Source organism: Purpureocillium takamizusanense, chromosome 2 (assembly GCF_022605165.1).
Source record: "Purpureocillium takamizusanense chromosome 2, complete sequence".
NCBI classification, from domain to species: domain Eukaryota; kingdom Fungi; phylum Ascomycota; class Sordariomycetes; order Hypocreales; family Ophiocordycipitaceae; genus Purpureocillium; species Purpureocillium takamizusanense.
The window spans coordinates 4,648,401-4,670,529 of NC_063069.1; the positions used below are offsets into that span (position 1 = coordinate 4,648,401).

General features: G+C 59.8%; 7 protein-coding genes across 7 annotated transcripts; 3 read left to right on the forward strand and 4 right to left on the reverse strand.

The window, feature by feature from the left end:
- The first annotated feature begins 850 nt into the window (after positions 1 to 850).
- On the forward strand, positions 851 to 2,930 carry GAL10 (UDP-glucose-4-epimerase). Its single transcript, XM_047984297.1, has 4 exons — positions 851 to 1,362; positions 1,419 to 1,653; positions 1,707 to 2,157; positions 2,211 to 2,930. Exons 1-4 carry the CDS (start codon positions 1,334 to 1,336, stop codon positions 2,612 to 2,614), a joined length of 1,119 nt encoding a protein of 372 aa, XP_047840271.1. The 5' UTR covers positions 851 to 1,333; the 3' UTR covers positions 2,615 to 2,930.
- On the reverse strand, positions 2,825 to 4,473 carry JDV02_003194 (NADPH:quinone reductase; the record flags this gene model as incomplete). Its single annotated transcript, XM_047984298.1, has 2 exons — positions 3,219 to 4,473; positions 2,825 to 3,079 (listed from the first exon to the last, which is right to left on the reverse strand). Exons 1-2 carry the CDS (start codon positions 4,290 to 4,292, stop codon positions 2,825 to 2,827), a joined length of 1,329 nt encoding a protein of 442 aa, XP_047840272.1. The 5' UTR covers positions 4,293 to 4,473.
- A 521-nt stretch (positions 4,474 to 4,994) lies between these two features.
- Positions 4,995 to 6,711, reverse strand: JDV02_003195 (uncharacterized protein). The gene has a single exon (XM_047984299.1). It carries the CDS (start codon positions 6,693 to 6,695, stop codon positions 5,013 to 5,015), a length of 1,683 nt encoding a protein of 560 aa, XP_047840273.1. The 5' UTR covers positions 6,696 to 6,711; the 3' UTR covers positions 4,995 to 5,012.
- Positions 6,712 to 7,414: 703 nt separating this feature from the next.
- On the reverse strand, positions 7,415 to 9,064 carry JDV02_003196 (uncharacterized protein). Its single transcript, XM_047984300.1, has 3 exons — positions 8,337 to 9,064; positions 8,080 to 8,235; positions 7,415 to 8,016 (listed from the first exon to the last, which is right to left on the reverse strand). The coding sequence occupies exons 1-3, from the start codon at positions 8,664 to 8,666 to the stop codon at positions 7,522 to 7,524; spliced, it is 981 nt and encodes a 326-aa protein (XP_047840274.1). The 5' UTR covers positions 8,667 to 9,064; the 3' UTR covers positions 7,415 to 7,521.
- Positions 9,065 to 10,718: 1,654 nt separating this feature from the next.
- JDV02_003197 (uncharacterized protein) lies at positions 10,719 to 16,950 on the forward strand. Its single transcript, XM_047984301.1, has 3 exons — positions 10,719 to 14,258; positions 14,311 to 15,271; positions 15,327 to 16,950. Exons 1-3 carry the CDS (start codon positions 10,998 to 11,000, stop codon positions 16,667 to 16,669), a joined length of 5,565 nt encoding a protein of 1,854 aa, XP_047840275.1. The 5' UTR covers positions 10,719 to 10,997; the 3' UTR covers positions 16,670 to 16,950.
- Positions 16,951 to 17,104: 154 nt separating this feature from the next.
- On the reverse strand, positions 17,105 to 20,383 carry IRC5 (Putative ATPase; the record flags this gene model as incomplete). The annotated part of the gene is made up of 4 exons (XM_047984302.1): positions 19,438 to 20,383; positions 19,069 to 19,385; positions 18,028 to 19,018; positions 17,105 to 17,970 (listed from the first exon to the last, which is right to left on the reverse strand). Exons 1-4 carry the CDS (start codon positions 19,949 to 19,951, stop codon positions 17,105 to 17,107), a joined length of 2,688 nt encoding a protein of 895 aa, XP_047840276.1. The 5' UTR covers positions 19,952 to 20,383.
- A 260-nt stretch (positions 20,384 to 20,643) lies between these two features.
- Positions 20,644 to 22,075, forward strand: ARC1 (G4 quadruplex nucleic acid binding protein). Its single transcript, XM_047984303.1, has one exon. The coding sequence runs from the start codon at positions 20,813 to 20,815 to the stop codon at positions 22,007 to 22,009; it is 1,197 nt and encodes a 398-aa protein (XP_047840277.1). The 5' UTR covers positions 20,644 to 20,812; the 3' UTR covers positions 22,010 to 22,075.
- The last annotated feature ends 54 nt before the right edge of the window (positions 22,076 to 22,129 follow it).

Consider the following 22,129-nt stretch of genomic DNA (forward strand, 5'->3'; position numbering starts at 1 on the left):
GCACAGGCGCACGCACACCGCATTCCCCAAGACGCACATTCCGTGGGGTGGCTGGATGTCTGTCTGTGTAGGACAATGGCCTTTGTTATCGAAAGCCGGATGTCAGCAGCACTCCCGCCCGTACCCGCACCCGGCTAAGTCGAGCCCGTCCGTGGACGAACAATTGACGGCAGCGGGCGACTAGCCCTGACACGTTCCTCAGCAGCGGCGACGGCCAACGGTCCCTTTTCGAGTCCTGCTACTGCGGACGACATGTCGCCACGAATGCAGCACGCCTCCAGAGAAGAACGAGGCGACGACAACTCATCAACCTGTCCGGAGGCGGTTCGGAGCCATCGGGGCGCGTGGCTCGCCGCCGGCCCAGTGTTTGCCGCTCCTTGCGCCGCGGCGGCGGTGGCTCCGTCCACCGGAGGCTGGAGTTAGGCGCGCCACTTGAGAGGCGGCACCCCTGGGCGGGCCTGGTGTCCGTCTCCGCCTCGCAGAGGGCATTTCGCTCGGAGGATGGGGCAGAGAGAACGAACGGTGGACAGATTTGGGGAGCGAGCGAACGTCGGCGACGCTGCCGGATGGCGCCCAGGCGTGGCCGAGGGGTGACACCGCAGCACCCTCCGCATTCGTTTCTGCAGGCATCGCATGTCGTGACAGTTGGCGAATCCAACAAGATTGACAAAATGGCCCACCGCTAACCACCCCGTCCTCTCTTCCTCAAACAATGATCGTCGCCGTTTGGTCCAGTCAGAACTGGCCAGGGGCATCAGTTGGCAGGGCACACCGCGATAAACACCTCACGGCAACGTAAAATGACGGGCCGCCACAACCCACGTGTAGGTCCTTTCCTTTCCCATCTGGTTCTACGCCAGGCGAGTGAGTGGGCAGTTGGGCCGCCCGCACTCGTCCCATCCTAGACCCATTCCAGTTGAGAGTGGCCGCGCTTACGGATCCGTCATTACGAGCACCGCTGTAGATTGAACGTGACGCTTTGGGTGGTACTGACAAAACACTTGAGCGCACCCTCTCCTTATGATCAGAATCTCTCCAGGCCGTGCAATTTCTCCTCGTCTGTTCATAAGAAACCCATTCTCTGAATCAATTGCCCAAGCTGTCGCGCACAGCTTCTTTCCCCCTGTCCCGCCCGACAGCTGCGTCGTTGTTGAGACTGTCGCGCCGATCTTACACCTGCGCCAGCAAATCTGCCCCTCCACCGCCAGCGCTGCGGCGACCCCTCCGCCCTTATAACCCCGCCAACGACCTCCTGTCGTCCAGAGGGCCCCTCACCCGAAACTTCCTCCACCACCATCGCCGCTTCCTCTCGTCCTCGCCAATTCCGCGCATAATGGCCGTCGGCACCGTTCTCGTCACCGGGTGCGTCGCCTAGTCCTCCAAGCGTTGACCGTTTTGTTGCTGACTGACAGTACCAGTGGCACCGGCTACATTGGCTCCTTCACGACCCTCGCCCTCCTCGAACACGGCTACGATGTCGTGATTGTTGACAGCCTCTACAACTCGTCCAAGGTCGCCATCGACCGCATCGAGCTCCTCTGCGGCCGCCGCCCCGACTTCTACCAAGTCGACGTGACCGACGAAAAGGGCCTCGACGAGGTCTTTGCCAAGCACCCCGCCATCGACAGCGTCATCCACTTTGCTGCCCTCAAGGTTGCCCGTCCCCCGCGCCCACCGAACCACACCTGTTACTGACACGGGCACAGGCCGTCGGAGAGTCGGGCGATATTCCCCTCGAGTACTACCGCGTCAATGTGGGCGGTAGCATTGCCCTCCTCCGCTCCATGGAGCGCCACGGCGTCTCCAACATCGTCTTCTCCTCCTCGGCGACCGTCTACGGCGACGCCACCCGCTTCCCCAACATGATTCCCATCCCCGAGCACTGCCCCATTGGCCCGACCAACACGTACGGCCGCACAAAGTCCATGATCGAGGACGTCATCACCGACTTCATCAAGGCCCAGCGCAACACCCTGCAAAAGGCGGGCAAGCCCCACGAGCAGTGGAACGGCGCCCTGCTACGCTACTTCAACCCCTGCGGCGCGCACCCCAGCGGTATCATGGGCGAGGACCCCCAGGGCGTGCCCTACAACCTGCTGCCCCTGCTGGGCAAGGTTGCGACCGGCGACCGCGACAAGCTGCTTGTCTTTGGCAAAGGTGAGTTGGGGACGGTGCGCACGAGCTTTTGTCCCGCCTGCTGACCGCGATAGATTACGCCTCGCGTGACGGAACCGCCATCCGTGACTACATCCACGTCGTCGACCTGGCGCGCGGCCACCTCGTCGCGCTCAACTACCTGCGGGAGAACAAGCCGGGCGTCAAGGCGTGGAACCTGGGCTCCGGCCGCGGCAGCACCGTCTTCGAGATGATCAAGGCCTTTGGCGCCGTTGTCGGCCGCGAGTTGCCCTACGAAGTCGTGGACCGCCGGCCCGGCGATGTCCTGGACTTGACGGCCAACCCTGCGCTCGCCAACGAGGAGCTCAAGTGGAAGACGGAGCTGATGATGGAGAAGGCATGTGAGGACCTGTGGCGCTGGGTCGATAACAACCCCCAAGGCTACCGCCAGGAACCGCCGGCGAAGCTGCTGGACGCGGTCAAGGCGAAAAAGGCTTAATGAATGTGAAAGCTTGCGGGGACACGATGGAACGGCCGATCTGGTTGAGACAATGGAATAGATGGGTGGTTGAATAGCATGACACCAGTAGATTGGTCTCGGATTACAGCTTAAACTGGGAATTTCGACCAGGACCATGACTTTGAACGGTGCGCCCGTCAACAGTGAGGCCACGACAACTTTTTGTTTTTAGTATTAGGGTTCGCGAGCTTACTCGCAGTCTAACAAGAGCTTTCCCGTCGTCTTGCGGCTTTCAATGTCCTGGTGGGCCTGGGCCACGTCCTTGAGCGCGTAGGTCTTGTGGATGGCGACGCTGACCTTGCCCGAGGCGATGAGGTCAAAGAGCTCGGCCGAGTAGCGCTCGAGGTCGGCGCGCTCGGCGACGTAGCCGTTGACGACGGGGCGCATGAGCTTGACGTTTTTCGGGCCGAGCTTGAGGATGGAGAGGGGCAGGACGGCGCCGGACTGTGGAGGGCGCGGCGAGTGTCAGCACTTTGTACATGTATACATTACTATATGGTATAGGCCTGCATCTTGTCTCGCTTGCACAAGATGAAGGCCAAGGTATGGATAGATGGATGGATGGTAGGATGCGACAACGTACCGCGTTACCAAACGAAATAAGGTGGCCCTTCATGGCAATCATCTCGAGGTCGGCGTCAAAGGTGGCCTTGCCGACGCCGTCAAAGATGACGTCGACGCCGTGCCCGCCAGTAATCTTCTTGACCTCCGCGACGACATCGCCGTGCGAGTCGACGGTCCACCCGGCGCCATTCTTGCGCGCAAGCTCACGCTTCTCCTCGGAACTCGCGGTGCCGATGACCTTTGCTCCCACGCTGCGCAGCATCTGCACGAGCAGCAACCCGACGCCACCCGCCGCAGCGTGCACGAGCGTCCATTGCCCGGCCTTGACCTCGCCCGCCTCGCGCACAAACGTCCACGCGCTGAGGCCCTGGAGGAAAGCGGCGGCGGCATGCTCGAGCGTCAGCGCGTCGGGCACGACGACGAGCTTGTCGGCGGGGACGGCGGCGAACTGCACGTACCCGGCCTGGTCCATGTACACGACGCGGGTGCCGGGCTGGCTCAGCGCGGGGGGCACGTCGGCGCCCGCGGCGACGACCTCGCCGGCGGCCTCGCGGCCGAGGGTCAGCGGGAAGCCCGGCGCGGCGTACAGTCCCGTGCGGAAGTACGTGTCGATGAAGTTGACGCCGGAGAAGCGGTTGCGCACGAGGACCTGGCCGGGGCCGGGCTTGGGGACGGGGACGTCGTTGAGCTCGAGGACCTCGACGCCGCCGTTTTTGGCGATCTGGATGGCCTTCATGGTGGCGGGGAGGGGCGCCATGTTTGATGGTGATGATGCTGATGCTGTCGCTAATGTGGTGCTGAAGCTTTTTCTCCTTGCTGCCGCAGAAGCTGATGGTGGTGGTGGTGGTGATGATATCCGAGGTGCGGAGGATGCGGCAGGTGATAATGATGTGGTAGTGATGGATGCGCGGGGCACATGGAGGGGCAACGACGGCTGGAGATGACGTCGATGCGGGGCGGCGGCAGAGGCAGGAGCAGCGGCGCCGGCGCGGCTGATAAGGGGGCACGAGGCGGAGGCTCCGGGAGGACGGACTGCAGCAGTGGATATCGTGCGCAGGGCTCGCGGGGCAAATGGTGGAATGAATCGGGCCATTGGCTCCGGGAGGAGGAAGACGAAGCACCGGACTTTCAAGCTACGGCCGTATGCTGCCGAAACAAGCTCCCCCGATGCGCGGCTCAAGGGGCGACGACGGATGACTGGTGGGAAGATGAAGTGCGTGAAAGGGCAGTGAGGGGCCGGCCCGGCATAGTGCGTATAGGCAAAGGTTAGAGATCTGTGAGTGAGCATTAATAATGCGGCTCATTACGGGCTTGTGAACGGAGTGGGCTCGCACGCCGGACTCTAGACTGGTGGATGCGTGCCCTCGTGTTTGGGTGACTGTTGATGGCTTATAATCACCTATTGAAGCCATCTGCGGCTAGTAGTATGGGAGCCACTCCTTCCATGCCTTATCATTCCCGGGGTGGTGGTGGTGGAGGAGGAAGGGAAGCTCTTAAGCGGAAAACGGGCTGCTCAAGGGCGCGGTTGACGAGACTTTACAAGCTCCACCAACGCTGGCCGCATAATAGACATCATCAAATGTCGGAGGCAATGACACTGCAGTGGGGGCAGGCATGCTTGTCTGGGTGTGATTGTGCCTATGGCCTGTCTGTGTGTGCGGGACGTAGCATGGCTCGGCTATGTGATCTGGCAGCATCGATTTCGTACTTCGCATCATGCGTGAGACTTCACTCTCAGGTCTGCCGTTTGGCTCACACTACACGTTGAACCACACTGAATGAAACCGCGTTCAATGTTGAGTCTATCAAGAATCTATGCTGTCCGTCTCGTCTCGCCGGGTCTATAGTTATACCACCAACCAACTCGAACCCCCGGCGCGACGCCCGTCAACTGGTCTATAAGTGGCTTATACAGCGCGCACCTCTTGTCCAGCACATCAGGCTTCACCGTCCTCACCTCCGCCTTGTCTCCACTCCCAAAGACGAGCACGTCCGGCGCGCCGTTGTCGCCGCCGCCGCCGGGCCCCTTGCTCGGGTCCTTGGCAAAGGTGGCCCACGCCGTGCGCATCGCCCTGCTGAGCTCCTCCTGCGCCGGCGTCGCCCCCTCGCGCGGGTACGTGCCGAAGACGAGCTGTATCTCGGAGGCGTGGTACGCGCTGCCGGGGAAGAAGCGCGCGTTGGGGAAGCTGGCGTTGAACAGGTACCGCCACGTCGGGATGTCCGCCGCGGTGCTGTCCTCGGCCACGACCTTGGCCGGGCAGTGGAACGACAGGTCGCCGTAGATGGCCGTCACCTGGTCGTTGGGCGTCCGGATCCCCGGCGAACCCAGCGGGTAGGCGGAGACGATCTTGTCGGCGATGCCCTTGGGCACGGCGCCGAGCACCTTGGACGTGTCGTTTTGGCCGATCATGAAGTGCCTACCCTCGTCGGCGTTGCTCCCAATGAGGATGGGCACGCGAGCGAACGAGGAGGAGTTGTTGCCCTTTGCCGAGTCGATCCTGTCCAGACGCTCCTTGAACGCCCACGTCACGCCGTCGGGCTGCGGCGAGAACGTCAGCATCTCCTTCTCAGAGATATCCTTGAGCTTCTGCGCCGGCACCTTGCGCAGGCACGCGAGGGCGTCGCGGGGCGGACATCCCGCCTTTGCCGCGAGCTTGGCCCACGACACGGCCGTGTCATTATTGGGCACCAGGATGCTCGCCTGGCCCGACTGCATGATGGCGCCGGCAAACGGCAACCCCTCCTTGGGTGGCGGCGCGCCGAGCAGCGCGTCGACGCTGCCCGCGCCCGCGCTCTCGCCAAAGATGGTCACCCGACGCGGGTCGCCGCCAAACGCGAGTATGTTGCGCCGCACCCACTCAAGCGCGAGCCGCTGGTCCAGGAACCCGAGATTGCGCTCGCCGGGCGGCAGGCTTGGGTCGCCGGGAAAGCCAAAGACGTTTGTGCGGTAGTTGAAGGTGACGACGACGACGTCCTGCTCGGCGGCGAGCAGGGCGCCGTCGTGGAGCGGCAGCGACCCCGACCCGAAGCTGAACCCGCCGCCGAAGAACCACAGCAGCACGGCCTTGCTCCCCGCGGGGGCGTCGTCGCGCGGCACCCAGACATTGAGCGAGAGGCAGTCCTCGGCCTCGTGCCCGGGCGGCGGCGGGGTGTTGAAGAGGGCGGTGCTGAGGTTGCGCGCCGCGGGCGGGTCGTTGAATTTCTGTATGCACGAGGGCTTGAAGCGCGAGGCGTCGTACGTGCCGTGCCAGGCCGGCGCGGGCTGCGGCGGGGCGAAGCGCACGGGCGGCGCGCCGTACGGGATGCCGAGGAACTTGTTGACGGTGACGGCCGACGCTGATGGTGATGTGGGAACGTGGACGGCGGTGGTTGTGCCCGCGATGGCGCCTGCGTCGACGGCGACGGTGGGACGAGCGGGCGTGGGCTTACATTGCGCGAGGGATGATGTTGCGAGACAGTGTAGTGCGACTGCAAGTACTAATGAGAATGAGGTCATGGTGATTTGCGTAGGCCGCTCGTCATATGGATTGCGAAGGCGGGCGGGCGGGCGTGGGTGCTTTGCGTCCACTTACACCACGACCTCTAGGACGTCGAGTTGATATACAGTCTACATATATACTACTTTGTATGAACACTCGTGCGCACTTGCCGTCTGCCAGGAACAGCCGGGCTCAAGTCCATCTCCCGGATAGACCAACGTCATTCATCAGCCTTACCTGCATTAGTTACGACTAGGCAATTCTTAGATCATAACATTACCCAGCCCGCACCGGGGGAGGCGCGCCAGGCACTTGAGGTGCCGGTGATCGTCGCCGTTAGCAGAGACTTGTGGCGAGGCTGAGCCGCTGAGCGGTCGTCGAATTGGGAAGGGAGCCGAGTATAGCGGCCAAAGTTGGTCTGATGTGCCGCTCTTGCTCTGACACGGTAGCCGCCGAACCTTATTAGTACGCGAGTATAGCTTTGCCACCTTGCTGAGCCTGCTTGGCAGACGTCAGCATTGGGATGGACGCACCGCTCAGGCGTGTCAAAGTCAATACACTGCCAGATCGGGCTTTTTGCTGCAAGACGCATGCGCATTTCTGGGGTGCGTCTTTCCCAGTCGTGTTGATACGCAAGGGGGCTGGCTTCATTTGCGCTTTGCGTGGCGGGAGCGCTTCTTTCGCAGCACATGAATGTCGATTGCCGCCTGACCCTTGAGTGATGCTGATGCGCCTTGCCGAGACGGATCAGCCCAAGTCCATAAGATGTCTACAATTACACAAAAGATCTACTCAAAATGCGCAGACAAGATGAGAGGCCACTCTTGCCCTCGCATTAACGACCTACACCCGCCGGTAGCCCTTCCGTCTCCTCCAACACACCATGGCCAATCTCACCACCAGCATCGCCACGACAGCAAGCGTACCGAAAAGAGCAACGCCAGCAAGCACCGTGACAAGCAAGTGGCTTCCCACCCACTGAAACACGTAGTTGTCCCAATTGTCCCACGACCCGCCCTGCGTGTGCATGAAAAACACCCACGGCGCCGCCCCGGGCCGCATGTCCATCAAGACGCGCGTGAGCTCCGGCTCGCCGTCCGCCAGCCCGGCGTGGTACCGCTGCCACATGTCCGTCAGGAACCACTGCCCCGTCGCGTAGCTGATCGTGACGTATGGGAAGGGGTAGTTCCAGGCGTAGCGGGTCATGGATTCGGTGACGAGCCCCCAGAAGGGGTGGTTGGGCGCCGCGCCGAGGATGTTGTTGCTGAGAGCGCCGTGGCCGCCGTCGGTGACCCAGACGGGGTAGTAGAGGAGAGGCTCCAGGCTGGTTAGGCAGCCCTGATCAGCTGGGGGTTAGCCATCCCTTCCAGAAAATGATGAGGACGATTGGGGGGGACTTGCATCGTCGAGGTCTATGTAAATGCCGCCGTAATGCCGCATGAGCAGGTATCGCAGCGCATCTACCCTTTGGACGGGGAACTTGAAACCGTCATACGTCTCCAAGAACCATGAATATTCCCTTTCAATGAAATCTCGGGAGGCCTGTTCGGTCCAAAGCTACGATCATCTCAGCGTTCATGTTTGCCACAGGGTCGCATCACTTCTTCGAATGCACCAACGAGTGTACCAAGGCAGCTCTTTCTCTCCCACTCACTCACCTTGTACTCCCAGTCCTTGTGCAGGTCCATGCACGTCTGTCGCGCTGCATCCCAAATGGCCGGAATTGTCTCATTGCCTGGATCCTTCCAGTTATGGTAAATTTGGTGTATAATGGTCGGCACGACGCGTGCGCGAGGGTCCGGCGTCGTGGCGTCATGGGCGTGGGCTATTTTCCCTTGAGTGAAGGCGACGCCTGCGTGCTGTAGGAATATGTGGACGAAGAGGTTGACCTTTGCGCCTACGTAGACGAGGAGAAGGAAGCCAAGCACCACGACGGAGAGATGCACGGGCTTGCGCGCCATCATCATTCGAATCGTGCGCGTGCCCATGGTGGGCTTCCAAGGAGGAATATGCAACGATCCAAGACCAACAAGCTTTGATCTCGTAAGGGAAGGGGTGATAAATCGTCAATGACTGTGATTCTGGGTTGAAATGACACAGCTGGACACCATCGCGGATGTCAGGTTCAAGATATGAAGAGTAGAAGGGTCAGGTTTCGGTTACTGCTGCAAAGGGGCGTGAGCGAATGGCGGCTACTGCAGGATCCGTGCTTCGAGCCTCGTGGGGAGGGCTTGGCCAGGGGCCTCAAGTAACATTATATAAAGAAACCAAGGATGCGACTCTCTACCTGTTTACCGATGGCAAGATGGCATCTACGATGTGCAAGCGTACGCGGTGCTGTCGGTTCGTGAGGCGTGCCTCGTCAGGCTGGCAATGGATGGACTAGACATCAGCAACGACATTGCCATATTCTGCCTGCGATTCAATCACCGCGTTAGAAGCGATGTTGAATCTCCATATTCCATGGCATTGAGTTGCAACTTTCGGGAGAGTAGTAGAATGGATGCAACGCAGATCCCACGGTGGCTCGTGGCTACCCAATCAACCATGGCCCACGCGGCTGCCCACGTGGATGCGTGGTTCGACCTCGACACCCGCTACGAGCGAGTTGGCGCGGCGGCATTTTTTGGGGGGGGAGGGATCACGCGAGAGTTGGCTACGGACAGGCGTTGAATCTCTTTCTGAAGAGCTCTTCGGGGCAATGTGGCGCCAAACTGGCATAATCGCGGGGTTTGAGGCTGTGAAGATGCAGTGACATGCCTGGGCGCGCGTAGGGGCATGGTGTTGCGCCTGAACAGCGCCAGTAACGACAGCAGCAGCAGCATGAACGCTATGCCAAAGGTCGTGGGAGTTTTGTTGAGTCGCCACGACGAGTGACTCTAGGGTGCGAGGTAGCTCAACAGGGGCTCGCTCGGCTGGCCCGGGACGTCGGCTGCACTTCCGCCAGCAATATCCGTGGATGCTGGGGCCGCCGCCTCCACTCGACTCTTGTAGAGCGGCTGCTCGGAGGCTGAAGCGGGCCAGTGGCACGGAAGTCCTGACGAGTCTGACTTACCCCGTGCAGTTGCCGCTTGACCGGACACGCGTCACAGAGAGGGGGAGATGGTGCAAGCAGGGAAGCGGCATGCAGTGCAATTTATTAAGTTACATGCTAGGTATGCGACAACCGTGCACGAGAACGAGCCAGCCGGGTCGGGTAGTTTTTCGTCTTTTGCAAACGGCGGCGCAGATTGATGCCGCAATAAACACCCGCCCCCCACCAGGTCTTCGTTGCGGACAGCAGGGCCGCGCAACCCTTCGCGACACCACTTCCTCAACCGGCCATGATGTGCCGGGGCAGTGCAGCAGAGGCCGCGACGCCTCTGGCGGGGGGGGGGGTGCGCTGCGAGGCGTTGACGGTTCCTTCAACCCGGTGCTCCAGCGCCCCTCGAGCAGGGGGGTCCTCCATCGGGATGGTGTGCGGGGCCGAAGAAGCATTTGCTACGGACGCACATGGGCGTCGCTATTTCTGGCAACAGACGGGTTGAAGCTGATCTGTTGCTGCAGTACGGACGGACGCCGCTGCGTGGTGGGTAGTCCCGTTGACCGAGACAAGAGAACAGGCCCGAGTCCGCCTCTGTTCGAATTGTCGAAAGCTTCAAGCCAGCTCACGCGCCAGGCTGTGAAGCCAGACGCCATGTACCGGGCGCAGTCCAGGGCGCCCAAACTCACGCGACAGCGCCTGTGGCAGCCCGGGAGAGAGCCCTTGGGGGCGATGGAGCCTTACTACGGCCCCCCTGGATGGCCGGTTGACGGTGGAAGCCTCGTGGCCCGCCCGGGCACTCGGCGGGCGTACCTTAGGTGGAGGGCAGGGCAGGGGCAGGGCTCCGGCTGCTAAGGTACCTAAAGACGGGCAGCTCGCAGGGAGCCCTGGAGGGTGCAGACCGCTGTGGCTTAGCGCAGCCCTCCCGAGCTCCGGGTGGGTCGCAGCGAACCACACCTCGCATCAACGGACGGCGAGGGTGTGACGACAGCACGGATCAGTACGTACACGTAACTACCAGCTGTCTGTCCTTCAAGACGCATTCATCCATCGTAAAAGCTGCCCTGGCTCGAGGAAATGGGCCAGCCTCCATCTCTTCCCCTCGCCCACCCACACACGTGCCTGAACGGGGGACAGCAACACCAAGGCGTCCATCTTGGTCTCACTCGTTTGCTCCATTTCTCATCGCCCCTTGGCCAACGTCTGCAGTTTCCATGACCTGAGCCGGCTCTCGTCCGCCAGCGAGCGCCTCGCCTCACCCGATGCTGGCGCCATCGCCGGCCCTCGCCGCACCGTCATGCCCGCCCTGACGCCCAACGACCGCCAAAGGCGCATCATCCAGCTTTCCCAAGAATGGGGCATCCGCCTCCCTCCCGCGCCGGCGCCGCTCTCCCGCCCGCCGCAGCCGCCCTCGTTCCGCACGCCTGCCGATGATCAGACCGCCGAGGAGCTCATGCAGCGCCGCGCCGCCGATGTCGCCCAGTACCGTCCCAAGAGCAGCATCCGGCAGGCCTTTTCTTCCAACAACCTCAAGAAGGGCAAGAACTGGGACCCCCGCGAGGTCCTCGAGGTTCTCAGCGCATGCATTGCCAACGCGGGCTCCCCCGGCGTGGCCGAGGCCCTCATCGCCAAGCTGGCTGCCGCTGGTGTCGACCTCGCTGGCGCGCAAAAGCAAAAAGGCGGCATCTTGAACCGCCGCCGCAGCGTCGATGGCTTTGGGGACCGTAGCAGGCTGCTGAGGCTGGCTGTCGACGGGAACCAGTTCGAAATGGTGCAGCTGCTGCTCCCTAAGGTGGACTCCTTTGCCATCGACGCATGCCTGCCTGCCGCCATCCGCAGCGGGAACGCGCATATTGTTGAGCTGTTGCTTCGGTACGGCGCCAGCGCAGCGCAGACTCCAGACGGACAGGATGCTTTCCGCCAGGCCTGCTCGCTCCCTGGACAGTCGCACATGGTCAGCCTCATCCTGCGCTCGGAGGGTCGCCCACCTGCATCCTTGGCCTCGGCCGCCTTGTGCGACGCCGCGAGAGCGGGCTGCCTGGAAACGGTGCTCCATCTCAGTCGGTCCACCGCTGACGGAAATCACAACCACGCCGAAGCTCTCAAGGCTGTGCTCAGCCTGGGCCGGCGGGACATGGCACTAGCTATTGTCATGGGAAATCGCCCGCCACAGCGGCCCGGCCTCGATGAGGCATTCCAGATGCTCTACGACCACCCTTCTCTCAACCCCTCTACTAAGCTCGAAATAGCCGAGCTCCTCCTTTGTGCTGGTACAGATGGCGTTGTTTTGGCGCAGGCCCTTGAGAGGTCCTGCGAGTCACAGTTCTTGGACATGGCGACTTTACTCGCTTCATATGGCGCTTCCGTCGAATACAACGATGCGACAACGCTCAAAACTGCCATTGCGCGCGGGGAATTAGACCTTGTCAGGTCACTGCTGCACGATGGAACCGTGTTGAACTCTACCCTTGCCTCCAGCTGTGTACCTCTCATCGCCAAGCAGGCGCCCTTTGAAGATCGTTATACCATACTCAGCTTGCTTCTCCGCAAGGGGGCCAACGGTGTTGCCCTTGACGAAATGTTGATTGATGCCGCCGAGGCGGGCGACATGAACGTCCTGGACCTTCTGCTGACACCCCGGTTTCCCGGGAGCTCCCCGGCGTCGCCCCATCACTCTCCGGCCTCTCCGGCCTCTCCGGCGTCATATTCCTCCGGCAGACACGAGGTTGCGTCGGTTGATCACAAATCTGGCGAGGCTCTGCGGACGGCTGTGCTTCGCGGCGATATCCATATGACGCAGAAACTTCTTGCGGGGCAGCCCTCTCCCGAGACACTTGCGATAGTCTTTCCCTTCACCAAAAAGCTGTCGAACGTGGACCGTTACCAGATGGTTGAATTGTTTCTCAAGAGGTCATTGTCTGGGCCCTGTCTGCATGCGGCGTTGCACGACGCCATCAACGAAGACGTCACCCAGCGAGACAACTCACTCATCAAACTTCTTCTCAAATATGAGGCCGACGTCAACTTCAGCCAGGGCACCGGTCTGACATCGCTAATCAAGCAGCGAGACGTCGAACTCCTGGGCACACTTCTTCAGAAGGCATCCCCTCAGACGGCGGCAGCCCGTCTTCAAGACGTGGTACAGGTGTCTGACCATCGGGCTCGGTATGAAATGACGACGATGCTTCTCACCGCAGGTGCGGCCATTGGCACCAAGGAGGTTTCCTCTACGCTGCTTGAAGTACTCTCAGAGAAGCCCGTCGACATGTCACTCTTGCGCCTTCTCCTCCAACAAGGAGATGCTGACATCAACCTCATTGACGGTGCAATAATCAAGCGGGCGGTGACGAACCCCGACCCCAAGGTTTTGGAGTTGGTATTTGGCTTTGGCCGGCCCTCAGTCTCGTCGACCACCAGCGCGTTGAACGACTTGGTGCCTCTGCCATCCACCGAGGGCAAAGGATGGAAACTCAAAATCATCACAGCCAAATTAAACCACAAAGAGGACCTAAGTTGGGTGATGGTGCACGAGGTACAATCTTTGTCCAAGACCGGGATCGATTCGGCCTCGCTCTCGACTCTAAAGCAGCTGCTGGCTTCTGGCGCAGACCCAAACGCATACAAGGCTGCAGCTCTTTGTCATGCCGTGATTGCCGCAAATACCCAGGTTGTTGATATGCTGTTCGCGTCCAGTCATCCTCCCACACCGGCAGCCCTGGGCATGGCGCTCCCTCACGCCTTACGAATTGCAGAGCCTATGGAGCGACTAGCATTGACCAAGAAGCTCGTAGAGGCGGGGGCGCACCCTCTCGAGAGCAACAGGGCCTTGACACACGCAGTCGCTACGTATACGGAAGATGTCGGGCTTCTCAAGGTCCTGGCTGCTGCTGCCGATACTTCAGATGGGGAGGCCTTGTCTGCGTCGGTGGCGAAAGAAGTCCCTGAGATTCTAGACATTTTGCTCAAGCAAAGTCAATGCTCGGTCGGCAGTCGCAGTGTGACACTGGGCAAGGCAATGGAGGCCAAGAATCGCTCTGCGCGACATGACATGTGCCAGAGCCTTTTGAAGGCTGGGGTCTCAGCTGAGGCCGCCTCGAGCGCTTTGCTGGTCGCGGCTCGTGAGGGCGACTCACGACTTGGAGACCTTCTCATGGCTCATGGCGCAAGCATCGCGAACAATGGTGGCCAGGCGATTATTGAGTCTTGTCGGGGAGGGTCCCCAGAGGTCCTTGCCGTGCTTCTAAAATCTGATCCCAGCACCAGCAAAGCGACTTTGGAGGCAGGATTTCAAGCCGCTACGGAGGTCAGAGACTTGAACAAACGAGCGGTGATATTCGACCAGCTGCTCAAGAGGGGCGTTAGAGGCGAGCTCGTCGACCAGCAACTCGAGTCGGCCGCGCGATACGGCGAGGAGGGCCAGCAGATCTTGAAAGCTCTGCTCTTGGCTGGAGCCGATCCGAACCACAATAGCGGCGAGGCCGTTGTCGCTGCTACCCGGAGCGCCTTTATATCGAGCCTAGAACTCCTCCTAGGCCTGTGGAACGACGGCAGTAGCCAGGTACGAGTGTTGATATGCCTCTACGTAAACACGATGCTAACCAATGCAGCAGAAGAGACCATCCCAGCCAACACTTGTACGCGCCCTCAAGGCCTCTTGGGGTCTCACGCGCGACAATCGCTTTCGAATCATTGGTGATTTGATCAAGGCTGGTCTGCAGATTACCGAGGACTTACACATTGCCCTGAATGACGCTGTCAACGAGAACGACCCTGAGGAGCGACTTGTCCGACTGCTTCTCCAGCATGGTGCTTCGCCCTCTGCTAACGATTGCAAGACGCTTGTCGACGCAGCTCAGAATGCGGCATCTGGGTCTCTCGCGCTTCTCTTGGAGAAGAAGATACCACAGAAGGACATGACGCGTGCCTTCAACCAGTCATTCACGGCGGAGATGTTTGAGAAATGGTTCACGGATGCTGGACTCGAGACGTCGCAGATGCTCCTGGAGAGGGGCGCGAGCGGAGATGCCATAAGCTCAGCTTTAGTTCTCGTCATGAAGCATTCCACAGCAGAGACGCGCATTTTAGCCGACAGATTCTTCGACCTTTTCATGTCTCACAATCTCGACGTCAACTACAACAATGGCGAACCCCTACAGCAGGCTGCGTCGAAGGCAGACGTTCCGTGGACATCGCGTCTCCTGGAGCTCCATCCTAGCGCCGTGACTCTGTCGCTTTCCTTCCAGTGCATTTTTGATACGGCGCTGTCACAGGATGGTGTCTTGGACCTATTCAAGATGTTTGCCGAATATCAGGAAGGTGACGCCCGAATCGACGTCTTGATAGGGCAGCAGGGAACGGAGCCTGTGCTTGTGAGGGCAATCAAACAGTACCCAAGGTCGACGAAGATTCTCTCCACGCTTCTGGACGCCGGATTCTACTACGACCAGGCAACAACGTGCCAGATTCACGAAGACGTCGACGCGGAGGAAGTCACACTCCTCACTTGGGCCATCGCACAGCCGCAGAAGCGTGTCAGCACGGGCGTCATTGAACTTCTCATCGAGAGAGGCGGTGAGTCTTGTTTGTTTCCTGTAGCATCGCAAACATTTACTGACAGTCCGTGTAGCCAAGGTCAATGTAGAGTCAAGCCTGTCGCAAACAACCCCGCTGATGCTGGCTGTGCAAACAAAGCGGCCTGACCTGGTCAAATCATTGCTACTAGAAGGTGCCGACGCCGACGCCATCGACTACCTAGGCAGGACGTCTCTATCTATGGCGACGCACATTGGTGGCGACATTGCCGTCCAAATGATGTCGAGTCTACTTGCGGCTGAACCTGCCAGGGACGACGGTTCACTGCACAATGCGGCCCGAGACCTGAACCTGGCAGCCGTCAAGGTCCTCGTCCAGTCTGGCCACGACCCGGACTACCCGAGCCAGCTGCATGGTGGGCGAAGCGCACTAGGTGAGGTCTGCCTCCATGGCTCGGACGCTGCAGAAATGACTGCGGACCGCGAGCGGGCCATGCAAAAGGTGATGACCTTCCTTATCGATTCCAACTCGGACTTGGCCGTCAGGACGAACGGCAAGTCTCTGTTGTATCTCTGCTTCGATGCCGCAGATGCAGTCGTGACCACTCGTGCGCTCCTCAAGAGCGGCATGTGGAAAAATATCAACAAGCCGTTCAACCAATATGTCGACGGCAACTATACGTACTCCCCCACCATGTACATTACAAAGGTCCTGGCACAGTCGGATGTCGGCGAGCAACTCTTGTCCGTCCTCCGAGCCAGTAGAGCAAACGACGTCTTTTTCGCGAACGAGGGCGCACAACCCGAAGGGGCAGTCGGGCTGCCAGAAGACATGGCGGTTCAGGAGCGCGCGCGAAAGGCGCGGGCAACCCGCATCGCGGAGGAGACAGAGGAGTTTTCCATAGCGATGGCGCGGAAGCGCGAGATCGCCAGCGTCGAACAGCAGATCCTCGCGCAAAAAGCCGAGATGGAAGACGCCCGCCGCCGGAAGCTGTACGGCGAAGACGTCGCCGCCCTTCGCTCCCGCGCCCAGGTGGAGGAGTCGCTCGCGGCCGCCGCCCACCAGCGCCGCCTAACGGAGCAGCGCGCCGTCGCCGACATGTCGGTGAGCCGCACGCGCGCGCTCGCCTCGACGGAGCTCGAGGCCGAGGAGGCGCGCCAGCGCAAGGCCCTCGAGTGGGAGGCGCGGCTCAACACGGAGCGCGTCGATAACGCCCGCGCCCTCAGCTCCATCCGCATCAGCGAGCGCCAGGAGGTGGAGCGCATCGACAAGGGCGCCGAGAGCCGCATCAAGGGCCGCCTCGACGCCCAGCGCAAGCTCGTAGAGAGCCAGGAGAAGCTCGCGAAGCGCCTGGCAGACGGGCCCAACGGCGGGCAGCACATGGGTAACGGCGCCGCGACGGCGAGGCAGATTGGTTATGTCACGGAGTTGAACTGAAGAAAGAGGACTTGACGGCGGCGGCAGGATATAAAGACGAGCCGGCCCGGAACAAGAACGGGAGAAGGAAGCATTTCAGTGAGCGACTTGGGCGTCATGCATGGCGTTTACGGCACATGGGGTTTGAAGGATAGCAGATAATGTTTGTTTGACGCGTCACGACAGCATTGCCAAAATAGCATGAAAGGGTTATTAGCTCTTGTGTGTAACATTGATTTCCCATAGCTCCTTTACGCCCTGGTCGCATTCAGTGCTACATGATACACTCTGAGCCAGTGCCAATGACAACAAAGTACATGCATGCGATGCCCGCTCAGAAATGCCCCCGAGGCGAAATGCACAAGCAGCAACAAGCCCCTTCAAGAGTACACCTGACTTCTCCTTCAGCAAGGTTGACGAGATACTGGACGAAGCCATACTGCCACCACCCGTTGACTACTTGCCCTCTCTGCGCGTCATTTTGATGGAATCGGCGCCCGTCTCCACGACGCGGTACTTATCCGCGTCGCCTAAGCCGCTCGCCGCCTTCTCAAACGCCTCGTCGGATCGGTCGCACAGGGCGTCCAAGTCCTCATCGCCGAGAACGTCATCTCCGCCGGACGCCTGGTACACGAGGCCATCCCGAAGGAGGAGCGCGCGCAGCGTCTCGGCGTCGACGCTCTGATCTTCCTTGTTGTCCATTTTCTGGCCCATGGTTCGGAACCCGCCCTTGCGGATGACAAGCTTCTCGAGCCGACGCTTGGCGTCGGCGGACATGAGGAGAGATTCCTCGACGGTGTCCTTGGTCGCCAGGCGGTAGACAATGACCGGACGGGTTTGACCTATGCGGTGACAGCGATCCTGGGCTTGTAGATCTTGTTGCGGGTTAAAGTCAGAGTCGAACAGAATCACGGTATCGGCAGAGGCAAGATTGATGCCCTGCCCACCAGCTCTGGTCGAGAGCAAGAAAAGTCTATGCTTTGGGTCGTTGTTGAAGTCGTGAATCTGTTGACGGCGACTGTCTTGTGACACCGACCCGTCAATGCGGCAGACATTCCAGCCGCGCAGCTCCCTGCTGTAATCCTCAAGGATGTCGAGTTGGGTTGTAAATTGCGAAAAGATGAGGACTTTGTGGCCGTCATCGAACAGCCTTGGCAACAGTCTGTCCAGCAGCAGCATCTTGCCGGATGCAGTCACGATAGACTCATCGACTTGAATCGTCGCGCTTGTTGCCCAAGGGCTGTAGAAATTGTGTGGGCTGTTACAAACCAGCCGCAGTTGGGCCAACGGATTACCCAGCTTCTTCTGAGCAATTTGTTTTTCTATAGAAAGGTTAGCCATGACATAAACTTGTGGTCGGGGGCCGTTGAGACACTTACTTGCTAGCTCGAGGGTTTCCGCAAGCTCAATCTCTTCCGGAGACCTCGAGTCGACCGACTCTTCCTCCTCATCACTCTGAAGCTCTTCCGCTAACTTAGCTTCAAAAGCGTCATCAGACAAGGCATCTTCTTCGTCGGAGACCGCATCCATGTACGTCTTTGACTTGCGTGTCCGTCCTCGCGTACTTGCTGGAGTCGAACCCCTACTCGACTTTGCACTTTTGGATTCGGAAACGATCGACGTCGGTGGGTTTTTGCGCTTCGTCTTTACACTCTGCTTGGCAGGCGTCTGGACGGGAGTCGGCAAGCTGGCTGCTGACTTCTTCCCGCTTCCAGGTCCTCTCTTTCCCATCATCAAAGTGAAAGCGTTCGGCGCGGCCGACACGGCACGGTCCTCGGTCTTTTTGGATCGCGGGCTTTGACGCACAGGCAAGGACAATTTCTTGCCCTTGGCGCTTCTAGAGGTCGATGCAGGAGTGGTTTGTTCGCCCGAAGGGGACACAGCTCTAGTCGACCGACCAGTCGGTGTCTCGCTCATAATCTTCTCCACGACCTTATTCTCGAGATAGGCTCGGGTGTCAATCTCTTTGTCGGTGAACGCGTTGTACAAGTCCGTTTGCTCCTTGGTCATGGGAGCAAACAGGACGTATTCTCGCTTCTTTGGAAGATACGCAGCCACGTCTTGCTTGATGCGTCGAAGCAAGAGGGGTTGAAGGATAAGGTGAATTTTCTTCACCAGATCCTGCTTCATGCGATCGCCGATGAATTCTTCTGTTCCTTTCTCATCCTCCAAGTCCGAGAAGTCGAACCAACTTTCGAACGCCTCCCAATCTGTGAAGATATTGGGAAGAAGAAAGTGTAGGAGCGACCAGAGTTCTTTGAGGTTGTTCTGCAAAGGCGTCCCGGTGATGAGAAGACGTGTCGCAGAGGAAAATTGCCGCAGCTGCTGGAACAGCTTAGCTTCGGCATTCTTCATTCGATGGCCCTCGTCCTTGAATCGTGTCAGCCAAAGATTCTGAGGCTTCAGGGTGAGTCACGTACAATTATGATAAACTCCCAATTGATACGGGAGAGGTTGTGTTGGTCTCTTAGGACCATCTCGTAGGACGTGCACACGACGGGAAATTTCGTGGTAGGGCGTCCATGATTGAGATTGCGCAACATTTTGGTTTTGAAAATGTCCTCTCGTTGTTGCTGATTCCCGTGATACATGACCACGGGGATAGATGGAGTCCACTTGTGGAACTCGTCCATCCAGTTCGAGAGAGTGCTAAGCGGCGCGACAATCAAGTGCGGCCCCAGATAGCCTTCCTGTTCACGCAGGAGCGCAATGAGGGCAATCGTTTGGACAGTTTTGCCTGCGTTGGTCAGTCCTGACGAGTCGCAAAACGAAAGTTCAAAAGGACTCACCGAGACCCATCTCGTCAGCGAGTATGCCGCTCATGCCTTGCGAGCAAATCTCAAACATCCATGTAAGGCCCTCCAACTGGTAGTCTCTCATTGTTCCCCCAACCATGCATTTGGGCTGGCTGGCCATTTGCAGATTGTGATCTCCAAGTGTCTTGCCGTCCAGGCTGCTGCCCACGCGGCCGAGCACCTGGGTCTTCTTGGTGAGAATGTCGCTAAACGCGGCACTCTTCATGAGGAGCTCGTCGAGCTCACGGGCCTTGGCCTCCCTTTCTGACTTGGTCTCAGCTTTCTTCTTCCTCTTCCTCTTTTGCGCCAATGCCGCCTTGCGCCTCTCTGCCTCGGCCTTTAGGTTGTCCTCACGGGCTTGCTCCTCCTCTTTGACGAGGCTGTCGTCGACCAATTCGATCTCCTCGTGTTTGGGGGATGCCTCCTCGGGAGGCGAGCTCGGCGCGCTGGTCATTTCGTTGGTCTTCGACAGTATCGAATCGACATCGGATGTTGCGGGCGAGTCCATGATTGCCCGTGCACGAGTGTCGCCACCCTCACGGATGGTCGCTGCTGGTGTGTGAGGCTCCGAAAGGTTCAATTGCGGTGTTGCCAATTTCGAGAAGGGTTGAACACTCAAGAGCACAAGGATTCACAGGTCGGAGGCTATCAGCAGATAATATGATGGGTTGGTGCACAAGTGGCGGCCGTGCGACAGCTGGTCGCAGTCGATGATGCGTTCAAGCCAGGTGTCTGATCCAAAAAGCAACTGCACAAAATATTCAAAGCAGATCGATGAAACAGCTGCGAGCCCAGTCGCCAGCTGGAATCCGTCGCCAGGTGATTGACAGGCTCAGGGCCAGGCCAGGCACGCACGCGCGGGGCAGATCGAGTGGCAAAGATGGTGGCGAGCAGAGACAGATTCACGATCGGGTCGGGTGCAAGGGCGCAGGCCGACGCGCCTTCCCTAAAAGTCATGACGCAGCGGGAACGCGAAACGGCAGCGCGGTCACGGGCCAACGCGTAAAGAGGAAAAAGCAACGGTCAAGCCACAGCGGTCAGCCACGCACTGTTCCAGTAGTAACCTTAGTACGTAGCAGTACCATGCACTAGCCACTAAAGCCACCCTCTGTGCCTCAGGCCGATTGATCCCCTGCAGCAAACCCAATTGCCCCTCCTGAACCCCGCCGTGTTGGCACAGAAATATTTGCCCAGCGTGCGGGTCGCAGCCATCGAGTCACGCATCACCACACCGCACCGCACACGCTGCAACTTGAGAGAAGAGCCGGCGACGACGGCCCTTTTCTCACACTCTACACGAGTCTTCAAACTGTCTTTCCTACGCGCCTCCTTCCGTCCCGCCGCTCGCTACCTCGCCCGACTGCCCAGAATGGCCGCCTTCAGCTCCCAGACCTACTCCCCCACCGAGGAGGCCGAGATCCAGCAGTGGCTCACCACCTCGGAGCGTCTCAAGACGGCCGGCGACGACAAGGCCTCCATCCTCGACACCCTCAACAGCCACCTCGCCAGCCGCACCACCCTTCTCGGCAGCAAGCCCAGCAAGGCTGACGTCGCTATCTACGAGACCCTCTCCCCCCTCGTCTCCGCCTGGTCCCCCGACGAGCGCACCGGCGAGAAGGGCCGCCCGCACATCGTCCGCCACCTCGACTTCGTCCAGAACTCGCCCCAGTTCGGCCTCGGCCTCAAGGACGAGCAAAAGGTCAACGTTGATCAGGACGACGTCCGCTACGTCAAGCCCCCCGTCGATGCCAAGGCTGAGAAGGAGCGATTGAAGAAGGAGAAGGCTGCCGCCGCTGCCGCCGCCGCGGGCGGTGACAACAAGGAGGCCAACCTGGTGGACCGCACCAAGGAAAAGGTCAAGGAGAAGGCCGCCGAGGCCAAGGGTGCTGCCGCTGCCGCCGTCGGGGCGGACAAGCCTAAGAAGGAGAAGAAGGAGAAGGCTCCCAAGCCTCAAAAGGCAGCCCCCGCTCCCGCTCCCCTCAGCCCTGCGCTGATCGATCTTCGTGTCGGCCACATCCTCAAGGCCGTCAACCACCCCGATGCCGACTCTCTCTACGTCTCGACTATTGCCATGGGCGACCCTGCGTCCGAGGATACCGTCGAATACGAGGGCCGGGTCTGCCGCACCGTCTGCTCCGGTCTCAACGGCCTCATCCCCTTGGCAGAGATGCAAGGCCGCAAGGTCGTGGTCGTCTGCAACCTCAAGCCCGTCAAGATGCGCGGCATCAAGTCCAGCGCCATGGTTCTCGCCGCCTCCCCCAAGATCAAGGAGGGTGAGGTCGACGACCACAAGGGTCCCGTCGAGCTCGTGAGTCCGCCCGAGGGCTCCAAGGCCGGCGACCGTGTCTTCTTCGAGGGCTGGAGGGGCGAGCCTGAGGGCCAGCTGAACCCCAAGAAGAAAATTTGGGAGACTTTCCAGCCGGGTTTCACTACCAATGACAACCTTGAGGTGGCTTTCGATGCAAGCGCCGTGCAGCAGCTCGGTAAGACGGATGTCGGGAAGCTGGTGGCCGAGAGCGGTGGCGTGTGCACCGTTCAGACCCTCAAGGGTGCTACGGTCAGGTAATGTGTTAGATTGCCTGAATAGAGAAACAGAGCTGTGTCAAGATGCCATATTCAATCGTGAGGCGAGATAATCCGTAACTTAGGGGAAAGGGCGTGCCTCAAAGCTCATTTACGCAGGGTA

What these genes read in the sequence shown, in the direction of transcription:
- GAL10 (XM_047984297.1), top strand. Translation starts at nt 1,334, where the DNA reads ATGGCCGTCGGCACCGTTCTCGTCACCGG. An exon ending in TCCACTTTGCTGCCCTCAAG is followed by an intron (nt 1,654 to 1,706) that starts GTTGCCCGTCCC and finishes ACACGGGCACAG; the next exon opens with GCCGTCGGAGAGTCGGGCGA. An exon ending in GCTGCTTGTCTTTGGCAAAG is followed by an intron (nt 2,158 to 2,210) that starts GTGAGTTGGGGA and finishes TGACCGCGATAG; the next exon opens with ATTACGCCTCGCGTGACGGA.
- JDV02_003195 (XM_047984299.1), bottom strand. Translation starts at nt 6,695, where the DNA reads ATGACCTCATTCTCATTAGTACTTGCAGTCGCACTACACTGTCTCGCA.
- JDV02_003196 (XM_047984300.1), bottom strand. Translation starts at nt 8,666, where the DNA reads ATGGGCACGCGCACGATTCGAATGATGATGGCGCGCAAGCCCGTGCAT. An exon ending in ACAAGGACTGGGAGTACAAG is followed by an intron (nt 8,236 to 8,336) that starts GTGAGTGAGTGG and finishes AGATGATCGTAG; the next exon opens with CTTTGGACCGAACAGGCCTC. An exon ending in TTTACATAGACCTCGACGAT is followed by an intron (nt 8,017 to 8,079) that starts GCAAGTCCCCCC and finishes CCAGCTGATCAG; the next exon opens with GGCTGCCTAACCAGCCTGGA.
- JDV02_003197 (XM_047984301.1), top strand. Translation starts at nt 10,998, where the DNA reads ATGCCCGCCCTGACGCCCAACGACCGCCAAAGGCGCATCATCCAGCTT. An exon ending in GGAACGACGGCAGTAGCCAG is followed by an intron (nt 14,259 to 14,310) that starts GTACGAGTGTTG and finishes CCAATGCAGCAG; the next exon opens with AAGAGACCATCCCAGCCAAC. An exon ending in ACTTCTCATCGAGAGAGGCG is followed by an intron (nt 15,272 to 15,326) that starts GTGAGTCTTGTT and finishes CAGTCCGTGTAG; the next exon opens with CCAAGGTCAATGTAGAGTCA.
- ARC1 (XM_047984303.1), top strand. Translation starts at nt 20,813, where the DNA reads ATGGCCGCCTTCAGCTCCCAGACCTACTCCCCCACCGAGGAGGCCGAG.